Below are 16445 nucleotides of genomic sequence, written 5' to 3'. Positions count from 1 at the left end.
TACAGTAGCTACAGTCATTCCTTGACTAGTCTTCACTAGGGTAACAATTTGCCCTGAAGCAGTACTGGCAGACCCAGGTTTCTGTAAAATTATTTGCTTTCCCTGCTGGTTTGTCAGTGAAGCTGCAGACTTCAATAAGGTTGTCCCAGGAGAAGCGAGGCGGATGGTTTGCGTACCAGGAGAAGACACTAAAAAAACAAAAATAAGGGACAGTGAAAATTTCAGATGATGCAATGTTTTATAAACAGCAGCATAGAGCTAGTAAATATTTATTCTCATTCGAGCAAAAATTTAATTTTAAGTCATACAGCTAACTTAATGTCTACTCCTATAAAATGGCTGAAAAATGTACTTTCCAATGCTAAAAAACTCAAATTAATCACATGGAATGAAAAAGATGAGATTCCCTATAAATCACCAGTACATTTTCTGCATATTTCGATTATCTGAGTTTTTTCAATTACTTGTGCTTTATCGTGCATCCATTAGCATGGATAATCAAGAGCTTCCTGCATCTTGGTTCATTAAAATTAGCTGCAAATAAAAATCCTAATAAATTGGATATTAACTTTAATTTTAATCAATTATTCAGATGAACACCAGGGAAGGTATTTGGTAATCTGAACTGTATGAAAACCATGTTTTTTGTTTCTTACAGTTCATCTTTTTCAAAGCACCTAAAATAACATTAACACTGTTGGCTGACCGCAGTTAATGGATTATTTCATTTTACTTATTATTTAAATTAATTTAAAAAGGTCAAAACAAAAGAAAAACTTTGAAAATCAAACTGACTAGGAATTCTATGACAAACAGATGCAATGAAGGGAGTTTAGGAAATATTCACACTTTGAATTTAAGCAGAGCATAAGAGAACAAGGTGAAACATTTACAATGTTTATTTTTATAACTTCCTAAAGTAGAAAGTAGTTCATACCTTTAAAAATACTAGGGGTCACTAAGGTCATCATATATATGTGAAGTGAAAATGACAAAGAAAAAGTAGCACATCTTTATTCTTTTCTTGGGGTCCTTAAGGCACTGAACCTATCAGAAGAGCACATGCATTGTTAGTGGTTAAGAACGCATTTAAAGAATTCACCTGGTAATCCTCCAACCTTCATAGGCTGAACTAAACGCATAGACGATGCCCCAGCTGCTGATGAACCAGCCACTGTACTCATCTTCTGTGTTGCAGCAGCAGCAGCAGCTAAAGTCTGAATGCCAGACATCTGCTGCTGAGGTGACTGGGTCCTAACTATTTGATGACCAGGGTTTGTTGGCCCTAGTAGTCTTATAGTTGGGCGATTACCAGTCACTACCCCACTTGGTGAGCGGATCCTAACCAAGCTTCCAGGAGCTGTCCGAGAAATAGATTTTAAGATACTGTTAACATTGTGGCATTTTAACTAAACACAATTCAACTAAAAACTCATCCTCTTAATGTTTGACTGTAATAGTGTTAACTTTTACAATGAGACAGTGCAATTAAAAAAGGTTTATATCAAACATCTTACGAAGAAATTGGTTCCATACTTGAAAAACTTGCAGAATGATCAAACATCATGCTTATATTCTGGTTGTTTCAGCAAAATGCTTCTCAGTTCTTTACAAACCACTATACAGTTGTAAAAACCTTATATACATTGCTCAGCACAGTATCAATGGTTACTGTACAAATGTAAGCCAATAAATCTAAGAATATACATAAATGTTTCTGTCATCCAAAACTGAAATGAACCAAAATGGGTTAAATCGCCGAAATTATGAAATCATGCTATCAAACACTTGACTGCAGTACCCACAGACTGGCTTACTGCTGTTATTATCCTCCTTGGTTGTGAATATTGAAGCACACCAAGTCATCCCTTTAACCCAATTTCTTTTCAGATTGATTTGATTATATTAAGTTAAATAAAATAAATACAAAATAATGATAATAATAACGTAGAACACATTGACAAGGCAAACTTGCCAATGCCCATTCTGATATGGATGAGGCTACAGATAATCAAGGATGATACTTCACAAATCTGCGCCAATAGCATGCACTCCAGAGTTATTGATTGGAATGTCTTCACTAATTGAGAGTTAGGCAGTTATGAGAGGGTGTCATTTATCAGTATTAGATATGTCTTACTTATTCTAACAAATTCAGCATTTTAGAAAAAAATTACATACTTCTTCCGGTTCCAGGAGCATACTTGACAATGGTTGATGGAGATGATGGTCGCAATGGAGAAGTATTATACTTCACTGGTGAAAGTGCACAAGAGGTGCCTGAGGTCATGGGTGGGTTACCAGGAGGAGTCGGTGAGGAACGATTAGATGCTGATTTCTGTGGGGAGGATTCAGGGGAGCTGGCAGTGAGAGTTGGGGAGCTAGCAGTGAGGGTTGAGGAGTTTAAAGGTGAGGGTGGGCCTGGGGGTGGTGTAGATGGGGGGCTGATGGAAGTCGAAGGGGGAGGAGGCGGCTGTGTTAAGGGAGGCATTGGAGATGATGGAGGCATATCATATTTCTGTGCCTGAAGCAAATAAGCTTCGGCAGTAGGTGTCGGGCCCCAGCAAACCTCCAAAGAATGAGTGGATGCACGAACTAACTGTACTCTTCCCGGTGATGGAGGTCTTGCTACCTCCAGGTACCACAGGTCTTTGCAACAAACCTAAAACGAAAAGAAAAAATTATGTTATCTACTACCTATTCCTTCAACAGCAAGGTCATGAAATTCAAGCCCTCAAGAAATATTTATCACCTGGACTAGTCTGCAAAACAGCAATCACATACATATTTACAAGGTGACAACAAGTAGTAAAAATATTATAATGACAAAGTTTCTAAATTACATTATGAGTAACTACTTTACATTTATTAATAAATGAATAACATGCAGTTTGACACATTCATCATACATTTTAATTAGGTTATGGCTCAAGCTTAATTCATAATTGCTCAAAAATATCATTAGAAAAGTCACTTATTCATTAAATAAAAAATATATTAAGGTTGGAGGTAGCTCTACATAAAATCAATTCTAACAAAACCTCGAATTAACATTCCTGAAACCCAGACTAATGTAAAATCTCACCACCCAATGGAATGAAGTGCTCTTTTTCATGGTATACTTGGAGGTTTCGTTCATAATAATAATTTTTACATTTATAATAAATATACTGACTCATTAAAAATACTAGGCTATAAGTTAGGCACACACAAATCAATTTTTAAAATGATCACCATGCTACTTACCTACTAGCTCTTTAATTATAACTCTACAGAGCAATGTGTATCTTGCACCAACAGGGGTGTCATATGTTAACCACGTAAAATATGACCACAGCTGTTAACTAACCTTTGTTAATGATATTTTATTTCAGTATTGCTTTCAATTGGTTGAAATAAAATTAAAGCATAGAAAATCAAAAAGAAACTGGATATGCTAGTAGTGGTATACGTAAACATATGAAAAGATATTGCACAAAGGAAAAACTCTTATATGAAAGTTGTAACATATTCTATAGCATTAGACATTTTTTACTTATATTTACTGCACCCGATTGTATTAAAATATTCACCAATATATTTTATTACAATGCCATGAGATATATTATTCACAGAACATGAATATACAACACACACAGTAATCAACCCGAAGGTCGGTTTAGTAGGTGATGGTAGAGATCACCCAGTACTAAGCCCTATACGGCGTGTGAAAATTCACACATCAGGGTAGGGGGGCCAGTTCCTTTCCCTGTGCCGGTAATGGTTTCCCAGGAAGACCTGGTACCCGAAAAATCACTTTAGCTTGGGTATTGCTGCAGGTGCCCAAAGGGCCTTGCCCGGGAATCGAACCCGGGACCCTCCGGTCAGCAGTCCTACGCTCTACCCACTGGACTACCGCGACCCACCTGAATATACACAAGGGGCCAAAATTTGAGGTTTTGAGAGAACCATTCCTTTAGCTAATTATTAACTCTTAATTAATATTATGCACACTTTTAATGATAGAAGAAAGGTATGAGCCAAATTGTGTGATGACATTTGTATATTTATAGGTATTATTGAAGAGTTAAATTCAGAAGAAATAATAGATAAGATCATAATCATAACTTCAAATTACACGGTCAGCACATTGCAATGTATGCATACTAATGAGGATACTAAGGTACCTGAAGTCATGCACCTAAGGTAGCCTTCACCTTTGTTAACCATGATTCTCTGCAAGTAAAGTCGAAGTTGACCATAGATAAGTGACTATGTAATCTAAGTCCTTTTATTTCTGATAGGAGACTTATCTTCTAATTCCATGATATTTCAAATTAAAATGAATGAAAATAAATCTTTACTACACCAAATAACAACACTTTTACCATTAAAATTCATGTCTATTGTGTCATCAAAATCTAAAAGCAATGAAATGATGCCAATGCTATCAGGTAATACCTGGTTGTTCCATGCTTTGCGGTATCCATCTCTTCCCGACCAAATGTACACCCTGGTAAACATTCCCACTGCACAATGACCTGCTCGAGCTCGAGGTACAGATTCTTCAAGCATTTCCATGGAGATGCTTTCCCATTCAAGAAGTTCTGAAAGCAAATTTTAAACTTAGATGAAAATCAATTTTCTAAATTATACATTTTAAGCTTGAAAATGATTAAGAACACAAAGTAAGAGATAAGCAGCATTTTTCCATAATAAATAAAAAATTGAACATACTGTTTAGGAATATATTGAAGTTTTAAAGCATTTAATTATCTTTATGATTGTAATTTTATACAAATTTTCAGGTTCCAGGAAGAGAACAGCACAGATAACTGTACACAGATAATCAAGTTAACCGCGTCAATTTTTGATAGCGATACTTTATCATGTATTTAATTTTGTATACCCGACACCAGCTTCACAACAGACAGGGATTTTTTCTTGAGCATCAGATAAGTCTCAATATATATATTTGTTTTCATTTGTAGCAGCATTTGTTACCCACAGAATGTCCTGTCTGATATAAAATGCAGTCTCAATTTTCTCATGAAAAAGGTTAACTTGTATCAGTACGGAATTATCGAAAATATCAAGGCCATTTTTAAATTGCTGATTTGTCCCATTGAGAAATAGACCGTGACATACATGCATATGGATACTGAAAATAATGACACCAAATGGGAATTACCCAAGCATACTGCTGGCGATAAAAATTTTGGATTAATTAATTTTTTGTACAAATATAGTCCTCCTCTTAAATATCCAAATGTTATTTCTGTCAAAAAGGGGGGAACAATTTTCAGAGGAATATGAAAGCATTTCAATTATTCACACTCTCAGGTATTTTAAAGTTTAACAAATCAAAATTTGATTGCCATTGTAGCATTTTTTACCATGCATAAAAAACCAGGTGGCTCAAGTTATTTTTTCTTCCATTTGATTTTATGATATTTTATTGACATTAATTCCCTAATGAATGTCATTTTTTAAGCTTTCAAGCTCTTCTCTTCATGATAATTTCATTAGCAAATTAATAAAATTGTTTCAATACTATTACATGGGGACCTGGGATAATCATAGTTCAAATTAAGTTTTCTCTTAGTATCCTCTATAGGTGTCCAAGGAACAAATTTCATTAATGATATGCAATCATGAACACTTACTTTAATTTCATAGCAAAACATGTATACAACCAAAGAGAGTAATAACATGAGATGCAGGATGTAACTTTCATCAAAAACTTACCCAAATTCAAGCAAGCTAGACTATTGGTGCATTTCCATTCCTTTTCATGTGTGGCCACTTTAACATCGTCCATCACAAGAGGGACCCATCCTCCAAAAATATACATCCTCTTCTCTACAACCGTGGCACTATGGAGAGACCTTGGCAAGGGTGGTATTCCTTCTATTCTAGGCTTACTCCAGGTCATAGTTTCTGAAACAATAGCAAAACATGTCCAAAACATTCCAAGGCAATTTAATAGGAAATTTAAGTTAAACTAGTCATCACGAAAAAATAGAATGGAGTTCAATGCATATTTTGTTCAACCCATCCATTACACATGCTAGTTCACCCGGTGATTTCCATGGATAACAAGCTAAAATGCAGGTATTTACTTCAATAAAATAGACAAGATCAAAAGGCTGAACAATTTTTTTTGACTGTTTCATGTAGTATTCTTTGGAACACAAAATAAATATGTACCAGTATCTAAGAACCAAAGATCACCCAGACGACAGCCACTCATTCCACCATAGATGATTAGATGTGATCGACCGGTGATCATATCAGTGTAAGCCACTCCTGAATGGGACTCTCTGGGAGGTGGGGCATCCCCAATGGTCTCTGGGATATCCCAAGCTACCCCATTCCCACGAAGTTCTAGAGTATATAAATCATTCAGATATCTGAAAAATAAAGAATAACATTAACTTTGTAACATATGCAAAGTTAAAACTTGACTAGAAGTAGTACTCAGGACAAAATACGACAGAAACCCTCAATGGAACCCTTAACAAAGAGCCTGTGCCTTTGGCAAAGTTTTAAAGTCTACTAAGTCCTAATTTGCAGCAAGAAATAAAGTACAATTATTCTCCAAGTTATATCCATTTCCTCATGGCAAGAGAATTAGGTAAATGCAAACAAAATTAAACTAACAGTTAAATAGGGCAAACAAAATATTTTAATGCCTTATTAAAGGAATATATCAACAAGCAGATTCATGCAATTGACTTCTTAAAATATCTGCACATGGATGCCAACTTCTGTACAAAATTTTCCTTCTTGGTCTTTTCTGTCTTTCATCTTACCCACAAGTAAAAGATGGTACAGAGGGAACTGTCAAATAAATGTTAAATTATACCAGTTATTATATACGAGGGTCATCCGGAAAGTAGTACCCGTTCGTGAAATAAAGACACAAAAGTAAATATTAACAAACATAAAAAATTTTATTTGAAAGAGGATACTTTAAACTACTTCTCAACATAATCTCCAAGCAAATTAAGGCATTTGTCATAACGTGTGACAAGTTTCTGTATTCCTGCTGCATAGTCCTTCGCCGCCAGCTCATTGAGATACGCGAGGGACCCATCTTGCACAAATTTTTGCATAATGCAGATGGTGTTTAACAATTTCATGAACAATTGTTCGAGAAACATTGGGAAAATGCTCACAGATGTCATCAATTGTGACGCGCCGATCGTTCCTCACGAATTCGTCAACTGAGCTCACCAGTTGGTCTGTAATGACAGACGGTCTCCCCGAACGCTCATCGTCGTGTGTGTTCCCCCTCCCCATGTTGAAGTTGCGACACCACCGCCGAACAGACGACTCGTCCATTACATTGTCTCCATACACCTCCTTTAATTGGCGATGAATATCACATGGGCGAACGTTTCTTGCATTGAGGAATTTAATCACTGCCCTCACTTCACAACTGGCGGCGTTCTCAATTTTTTTAAACATTGTAAACAATCACAGAAACAACACAGGCAATGCTAGCGTCACGCAACTTGGCTCAGAGAAGGCAGACAAGCCACTGAAGCTATCTGACCTCGTCCAGCGGCTACTCGCGTCGTCAGCACTTCATGCGGCACGAACGGGTACTACTTTCCGGATGACCCTCGTATTTCACTTTCAAAGCAGAATTATCCTTTCCTGCTTTAAGTAATCATTCAGTAACATCTCATAGCGATGAAGGAACAGAAACTGGAACCATAGACAAAAACGTTTTAGTTTGATAATGCGACACATATCTATCAAATAAGAATTAGTTCTGTGCCCAAATCTAAACCTTTAAATAGCGGTTTTGATGGTAAAACCATAATTCCTAATGCTGAGCTGTCTTTTCTGGTTGACACACAAATCAAAATATCACTTAAAAAGTTCTAATGCTACACTGAATGAAAACCTCTACAGCACAGTATATGCCATTATCACCATAAACAATGTTCTTGTATGAAACTAAATTCTGCTACTAAATCTTTATGGATAAGATATGATTTTCTATAATATTGAAATTATTCAAGACAGATTCACTTCAAAATCAAAAATAATAATAATAAAGCTTTGCAGGTCCCTGGGTATAATTAAGGAACACAAACAAAATTATTACCTCTATATGCACCATGTCTGTTTTTAGTTCAATCTATTGTTATCTAGTTATGCCCATGCCATACAGTAACTACTGGATTACAGGGTGCGTTCTGAAAGCAATGCAACTATTTTTTAGTAATTCCTTGAGCAGATTTGCATTAACACTTTAAATTCTCTAAAGTACTGCCCTTGAGCCTTACACATTTTTTCCAGCGACTCTGCCATGACCAGTATGCGCTCTAGAAGGCATCTTCGAAGACCTCTCGCAAGGTCTTCGTCATGGCTGATTGGATCTCTTCTATGGATGAAAAACAGTTTCCTTTCATTGGCACCTGGCATTTGGCCAGGAACTCATGGACTCCTAGTGCATTGCGGCAAGGCGCGATGTGATGATACTTTTCCAGGTAGTGGAGATGTCTTTTCTTGTCCTGATGACCCTTTTTCGGAATCTTTCCAGCACATCCATGTAATGGGCAGCGTTAACTCCCTAGGCCCTCCTTAAGGGCCTTTAACCACCTCGAAATTTGTGAGTAGGACAGAGCATAGTCCCCATAAGCCTCGCGAATCATTTTTTTAGTCTTCTCAAGAGATTTTTTCAGCATAAAACTAGTAATCCCGCAACATGGCTCCATCGCCGATTCCATTCATTTAGTGACATGGTTGGCGCGCAGAGGTTTACAAAACTGACATCCTGCCTCTTCCACAGCTTGGAGAGCACTGAGACCGGTTTCGCGGTCAAGCTTAGTGTCCCTCCAATTACTCCAAGTGGTTCGACCCCACTCCGACCAATAGGAGCAGCGAGGCAAATTGTATTGCATTACTTTCCAAACACACCCAGAGCATGCATTTCACATTACCATTTATGGCCACTAAGCAGCTGATCACAGTTATTTATAAGGCCCCTAAGTGTCATCTGCCATGAACAGCAAATAATCAAATGAATTAATGATAAATAAATGACCAAACAATTACAAATGAAGATAAAAAAAGTCATACCTGGGAATGTTGTGCTTTGGATCCTCACTATCATTCGCCAAGCCTCCAAATAAATACACTTTGTTCTTAATTAGAGTAAAACTGTGACCAAGCCGTGGACAAGGTGGAGGACCATTTCTTGGTGCTTTTGGTTTAAGCCTTTTCCATTCCCATTTACTGGCCTGAAACAAAATGTTGCTTTTATTTTACTGTTATAAAATATGGACAACAATCTTGATGTATTGGAAGGACTGGTACATTCTGATGACCCCTACAGCTTTGCTGACAGTAGATTGCAGGCAATCCTTAACGATGTATAAATGATTTTCTTTGAATAAATGTAGCACATGGTTTATTGTGTTTGGCATGGAATGAAGTCATATTTTACATTTTTCTTATGGAAAAATTGTTACATGCAACAAGAAAGATTCCCCTATGAATTATGCTCATTGTGTGAGGTTTGACTGTAATTTTTTTAAAGCATGGTAATAATTCCTGAAAGAGATTACTCATATCAACTAGATGAAATTATGAGGAATGAAACTGATATTAACCCAAACATACTGAAACATGCAATAAAGGTGACTCACAACAGGGATCACTTGTATTGTCTCGATTCAACTGATCAAACAGTGATGCCCTACTAGTCAATAAAATGCATTGAAACTCATTTTATCGTGACAAAACTATATTGAATCAAAATTAATTATATTTCCTTCAAATAATTTTTCTGATTCTTATGAGCTAAGTTTTCCTCAATGACTCGGGAGAGTATATTTTACCCTGATTGACAATGGAAAGACGAGGTGGAAAACATCATTTTCAAGAGAGGGCAAAATAATCCTAGAACAAGTTCTCATGATGGAATCCATATTGATCAAGTGAAACATCTAAGATTGCAGGCCTCTACACTGAAAATTATAGTGAAACATTACAGCTCAATTATGAAGCATGCAAACCAATGTGGATTGTACCTGAAATGTGGATTGGACCGGTGTGGAATGGACCTGAAATGAGAAAATATCAATAATCCCAAGAATGAAGAAAAACTGAGTGTTTTTTTAATTGAAAGATTGTCAAATATCCCCATGAAATGTGTCATCATAAGAGAAAAGCGTTGCCCATTCCCTAAATATTGGGAACCAAAAATTTCACAGCATCCAGTGCTTAGTTGGATAGGTTTAAAAATAGGCACAATCTTGTAAACAAGGCAAGTGTGGTGAAAGTAGAAGGTTTGAAGTTGAGATTGTAACTTGATAGGTGTCAGAATTTAATAAACTTCATGCTTCAAGATATATACCATTTAGAATTTAATGTTGATTGTGATGAAACAACTCAAGTTGTTTTTATTTCTGATGATGATGAACCTATAGACAATGACTTCAGTAAATAAAAATGTCAAAATGGCAATTCTCCTTTACCTGCTATTTACATTTTCCCACATTTTACACTTTTTTTCTTAGACCCTAAAAAAATGTGCACATAAGGGTTTTTACTGTATTTTCCCCTTTTCCTTCTAAATGCTTGGTATCTAAATAGTGATTCCTTATGAGGACACTACAATGCTACGTATAGCACCAGACTTACCTTATTCAGTCCTACTAAAGTTTTGGCTTTTGCCAGGGCCTTGATGCAAGATGTGCTGAATGAGACAAACGCCTACCAATCTCATATTTTAATGGAGCATCATTCTCTTTGGGAATTTCCAATTCTAATATTATCTTCTTGCTTAGCATAAATGATATACAGTGTGGTAGAAATACAGGAAGCCCTAATTAATCTGGAATGGGCAGCACCCCAGCATAATTTGGACAGAGTTCACCTGTTTTCTGCAGGTAGCTCATTTGGGGGTTATAAGAGTTAGTATTGCTCTGCTGAAATAATTTTTAGTTTGCAAGTTTCTACAATATCTATAATATATAAAAAGTGGGCAACCCCTGAAAAACTTTAACAGAAAATTAGCAAGCTTTACCAAATAAATCTTAAAGTCCCAGAAAAAAATTGGTAAGGTCTGTCCTTAAGTACTAGGGATTTCCATCAATAGCTGACTTAATCTTCCAACAAAATTCATCCATAAATGCTTCACTATAATCTAATGGAATTCAAGTGCTACTAATCATATTGGGTTGCAACTTAATGCAACATCAGCTGCAATACTCTTTAAATATTTCAGCAACACCAATAAATTTTATGAGAGCATTTATTTTGATGACAGATGTTAAAGGGAAGTATGCTGGAGAATAGCAGCAAATATGCGTTCCAACTAAAAATTAAAAAAAAGGGCTAGTGCCATTTTTCTTCATTTCTGTTTTATTAAAAAAAATGAATAATTAGTTAAGTTACTAAAGGAAATTGATTAGATAAATCGGATAATTCAAATAAGTATGTATTACAGTTGTTTTTTTTCAGAGGCAATTATGCATTGTGTTACATTCTCATTAGGAGAATATCTACAATATATTTAATTCAAATAAGTTTATTCCACATACTTAAATGAGATATCCTCACTGATGAAATATTGAGAATATAATACAACAAACTGAGTATATGTTGCACAATATTATTGGAGAAAATATTACATGCGGTTAAATGAGTCAAAACCTTAGTTAATCTGGATTTCACCTAATCCAGAACACTCTTAGCCCCATTCAGTCTGGACTGGCAACGGTTTTATGTGCACGTACAGAAAAATGGAACAAATATTAGGTAAAATTTTACCCGAGACACCTACCTCCAGGACAAATGTGCATCAAATGTGCCTGAAATAAAGGTTGATGGAGACAGGGGAGGGAAAGAGAAAGTAATGATTGGAATTCTTTTGCTCTAAGATTTGGAAGTGACGACAGCATGGGAAACATGTTAACAGGTCATACATTGGATCTCGGTGAAGGAAACCATCAATTATGTTTCTAATTTGATCACAGGAAATCAATAGTACTCCACATTTATAAAAATTTTTAAATTTTTTATTACCATGGCCGCATTGGCCAGTGCAACCAATATGAGAGTACTTAAGCATACTAGAATGTGATACACAAAAAAGGAGCACATGTGATGCTTTGAATACAGTTAAGTTTATATAAAATAGCATTGATGCTATCAAATATAAATACTTGCAATTTGACAAACTAGTAATGACATCTGAATACAGGAGAAATGTATATCAAACTGAAACACTAACCTGTAATTCGTATAGTTCATTGGAGTATTTCCCATACTCAACCATGCCACCAAATACCAACATACGAGTTCCATCGACAACGAAACCATAAGCCGCACATCCTGGTGGTATATCTCCCTTTAGACTAGGTACAAACCACTGATTTGTCACTGAAGAAAGAAAGAAAGATTTAATTTCACAGAATAATAAGGAACTCACAGTAATAATGAGTATTATAAAAAAAGTTTCACACATGTTTTTTACGCACACACACGAGTTTCAGGCATCATATTATAAAATATGTGTGTAAAAGCTTTGTCTTCAGTAGGCCCCATAAGGATAGCCAAAGCATAAATAAATTGACAGGATTTATTACCTTGACACTAATATATTACCCACGAAGGTTCTTCTCGCTGCCGGCTTAGAGTATTTGCATTAATAACTTACAGACAATGAAAATGGAGGTTGCCAGCAAACAGATTGCAATGTCATATTTTAATCCATATCACTGGCAACCACCAAAACTTTCAAATTCATTGGCTTTAATTGAAATGCAGCCTATAGCCAATACCTTGAGGCTGAATTTTGCAGAACATCATTCTCTGGCAAAATAAAATGATACACATTTATTTAGAAGGCAAGAAAAAAATGCATGGTCCAAAATTCCTAAAAACATAAACATGCATAAAAATAAAAATGTATTAAAAATTGTGTAAATATAGAAAATAATACCCATGTTCAAACTTTAATAAAATATTCAAGTATGATATTGGAATGTTTCTTCTTACTTTGTTTTGGTCAGCTACTTTGATACAAAATTATCATTAAAAATACTGTTAACTTCAAGGTGAACTGAAAAGTCACCCAAGAAAAAGCTTTGACTTCTTTGCATTACTTATATGCTGCATTGATGCAACCACAAAAATCTTCAGAACACCCACAAAGCATTAATTAAAAATAGCAATTTTCCACATTATTTTTAATTAATCATGATATTCCACCATATCACGCCTGAAACGTCTCTTTTTTTTTACCCACAAAACAGTTTTAAGTTAGGGCTACCATTGTTCCGCTGAATAGATCTGTCCATGGTTGAAGTATGCACAAAACTAATTTAATTGCTTGCTCAAGTAAAAAAACTCCATCTTCAATTGGGGCTGCATGGGTTATTTTCCAGTCACTGGGAACCTTGCATTGCAGTTTCCAAAACTGTTTCCTTGATTATGCGAGCGGGTGTTTGATTGGGCCTGGACGATTTGTTGGGTTTTGTATTTTTCAGTAAATACTCTAATCCATTATATGAGCTTTGGTTTTGGGATAAGATGGCTGGCATGATTGGGTGGGCTGTCGGAGGAATTCGATTGATACAGGGTGCATTCCGAAAGTAATGCAATAAAATTTCCAGTTCCGCTCCTATTGGCTGGACTGGCATTGAACCACTTGGAGTAGGTGGATGGGATACAAAGCTTTGCTCTCCAAGCTGTGGAAGCGGCAGAACGTCAGTTATTGTAAACCTCTGTGGGCCAACTGTGTTATTAAAAAAATGGAATCAACAATTGAGGAATGTTACCCGATTACTAATTTTTGTGCTTAACTGAAAAAATCTCTGGAAAAGACGAACAAAATAATTTGTGAGGCTTACGGGGACTCTGCTCTATCCTTCTCACAAGTTTCGAGGTGGTTAAAGGCCTTTGGGGAGGGCTGGGAAGAGGTTCACAATAAACAATGCTCTGGGTAGCAACAATGTGGCTCAAACAACAAATATCAGTCGACATCAATGGTTTGCATTTTCTTCGTGAATAAGGAAAACATTAAGGAGATAGATACTGCAAAGTAAGTGACAGGAATATCAATGCAATGTGCATATATTCTTAACAATGTTGAAAGGTTGCTTCTCATATGGATAAAGGTAAAGCAATTGCAATGCGACACAATTAACGAGAATATCATTTGCTAGAAAGGGAAAGTGATTTTTGCCGACCCCTTTAGAAGATGTCAGGATCATCAACGGCTAAAGAAGTATATAAGGGGACCCATGCCTGTTTCCACAACAAGAAGAATCAGAAGCCATAGTATTAAAAGGCATGGTGAAGCAGCAAACTTTGAGTCAAAGGCAGCAGAGAACTTCATCGGTGACTTCAAGAAACAAAAAAATTCTTTAATCAAATTTAAAAATTCATTTTGACCAAAGTAAGAAGTGATAACAGTTTAAAATATTGATTGCTATTAGAGCCCCATGGAAAAAATTTAATAAGTTTCCTAATCTGTGATCAATAATTCTTTTATGATATCTAATATTCAAGACATAGTTTGTTATGTTTGTAGCTAATAAGTAAAGAATATTATTTCTCCTAGTAGGTGAAGTTACAAGTTAATGAATGCGGTTTGACATGAATGTAAAAGCAACTCGTGGGCATGTAATCATCGAAACAGAAACTGAACAGAATTTGTTAAGACTGGAAGGAAATAAATTTAGAGGCTAATTCATAGAACTGCCGGAGAATCATGCATTAAAATGCAGAAATTTCAAAGCATAAATATCATTCACCTTGACCATGATAATACTGGTCAATGCAAATGATTTTGTCACTCACAAATTTCTGGATTTTAGAGGCTCATGTTATCCCAATCAACGTCGATGTACTGTCTCCATATTTTATCTCAACTAATTATTTCTAATACCCTAAAGCTCCTGGAAAGGAAATAACTGTGACACAGTTAAATTGTTTCACCACAATGTAAATCAACATATTACCTATAGAACAGGAACTTCAATGAAGACAGATGAGATTGCAATGGGATTTCTATTATCACCAGCCCTTGCAAATTTTGATATGAAGACTTTGAGAAGAAAGCATTTGATCTGCACCTCTGTGCCAGAAATTCTTCCACATCCGTGGATTATATGCTGAATTGATTGTCTGAAATCATGAAATGGACAAACTGGGATTGTCCCTGGGACACATGAACAACCAGAATCCCAAAATCCAATTTAAGATGGAGATGCAGTGAAAAATGACTCCATTTCATCAATATCTTGATTAGAAGGAAATGGGCAAAATCCTGGAACACGGCATTAACCAAAATCCAACCCATACTTTAACAGAGCAAGTCGCCATTACTCTTCCGAAACAGTCAATCAATATCAGACAAAGTGAACCTTCCAGGCAAAATGAAATATATTGAAATGTAATGAAATAATTGACTTTGTAATTCCACACACTTTAAAAAAGTGTGTGGAATTACAAAGTCAATTATTTCATTACATTTCAATATGTTATGCAAATTCCACAAAGTTACGCCTGAGACAACAAATTTTAAAATGAAATATCTCAGGAAGACCTTCCACCAGATGGGTACAGTGAACCATAGATCTCAATGGCCCTAAAAAGGTTCAATGATCCAAGGAGAAGCAAAACAAAAGAGATAATGGGGCAATCTATTAATCTCAACCATATCATGGAAAATCTCTAGGATCCTCCTAAGGCACCATATTGACATGCTGCATAAACTATTTGCAAAACTAAGTAGCCAGATGTTTTAAAGATCCAATCAAACTTAAAACACTGGGTATATAATTCCCTGAGTGTGGGGGAGTTCACCTATGTAAGACAGGCCCCAACATTTAAATCAGACGGAAGTCACAATGGAGGCTCTTCATATTAGGGGAATCACTTAAGTCAACAGTAAACATAGCATTAGCCAAGACCATGCCATTATATGGGACAAGACAAAATTAGTTATTGGGTCATTGGCATGGTTATTGGGACCAATTAACTAAAGAGGCTATTGAGATCCTGCTTCAAAGCAATAATTTCAATAAGAATTCCGGTTACCTCCTCAGTAACACATGGAAACCCACACTGAAATGCAAATGTGAAAGAAAGTAAAAAATGGACATGAAATTAGGAGGAAAAAAGTGATGAACATTCTGAAAAACCAATCACCTGGCACCTGACCAATGGAAAGGGTATATAAAGCTGCGAATTTCAGATGAGCCATAAACCTGAAGCCAAAAGTTTCCTATAGAAACATCTCTTCTTATTCTCAGATTCAGAAAATGAATAAGTATTCTGTGTAAGGAGGGGAATAAATGATAATCACAGTGATCAACAGAAAGCTGGTTTAATAGGGGAAGATAGAGCTCATACAGATAGTACTATGACCAAAGGTATGTGAAATTCACAGATCAGGGTACAGTTTCTTTCCCCGTGATTTCCTAGAGAGA

General features: G+C 35.9%; 1 protein-coding gene across 3 annotated transcripts in view; it reads right to left on the bottom strand.

Moving 5' to 3' along the window:
- LOC139686107 (host cell factor 1-like) overlaps positions 1-16445 on the bottom strand; it is an 87536-nt gene that overhangs the window by 66185 nt on the left and 4906 nt on the right. For 2 of the 3 annotated variants that reach the window (XM_071583278.1, XM_071583279.1), the window contains exons 2-9: positions 12239-12387; positions 9079-9239; positions 6190-6392; positions 5728-5919; positions 4441-4586; positions 2182-2662; positions 1103-1360; positions 4-188 (exon numbers count right to left, since the gene is read on the bottom strand). In XM_071583278.1, the coding sequence (XP_071439379.1) occupies positions 4-188; positions 1103-1360; positions 2182-2662; positions 4441-4586; positions 5728-5919; positions 6190-6392; positions 9079-9239; positions 12239-12387 (1775 nt within the window). Of the gene's footprint in view, positions 1-3; positions 189-1102; positions 1361-2181; positions 2663-4440; positions 4587-5727; positions 5920-6189; positions 6393-9078; positions 9240-10031; positions 10065-12238; positions 12388-16445 lie in introns of all 3 variants that reach the window. The other variant, XM_071583280.1, reaches the window with a different exon arrangement.

This window comes from Hetaerina americana, unplaced genomic scaffold (genome assembly GCF_022747635.1).
Source record: "Hetaerina americana unplaced genomic scaffold, ioHetAmer1.1.p SCAF_13, whole genome shotgun sequence".
Classification (NCBI taxonomy): Eukaryota; Metazoa; Arthropoda; class Insecta; order Odonata; family Calopterygidae; genus Hetaerina; species Hetaerina americana.
The sequence above is the reverse complement of the archived record's forward strand: the minus strand, read 5'-3'. Positions and strand labels throughout refer to the sequence as shown.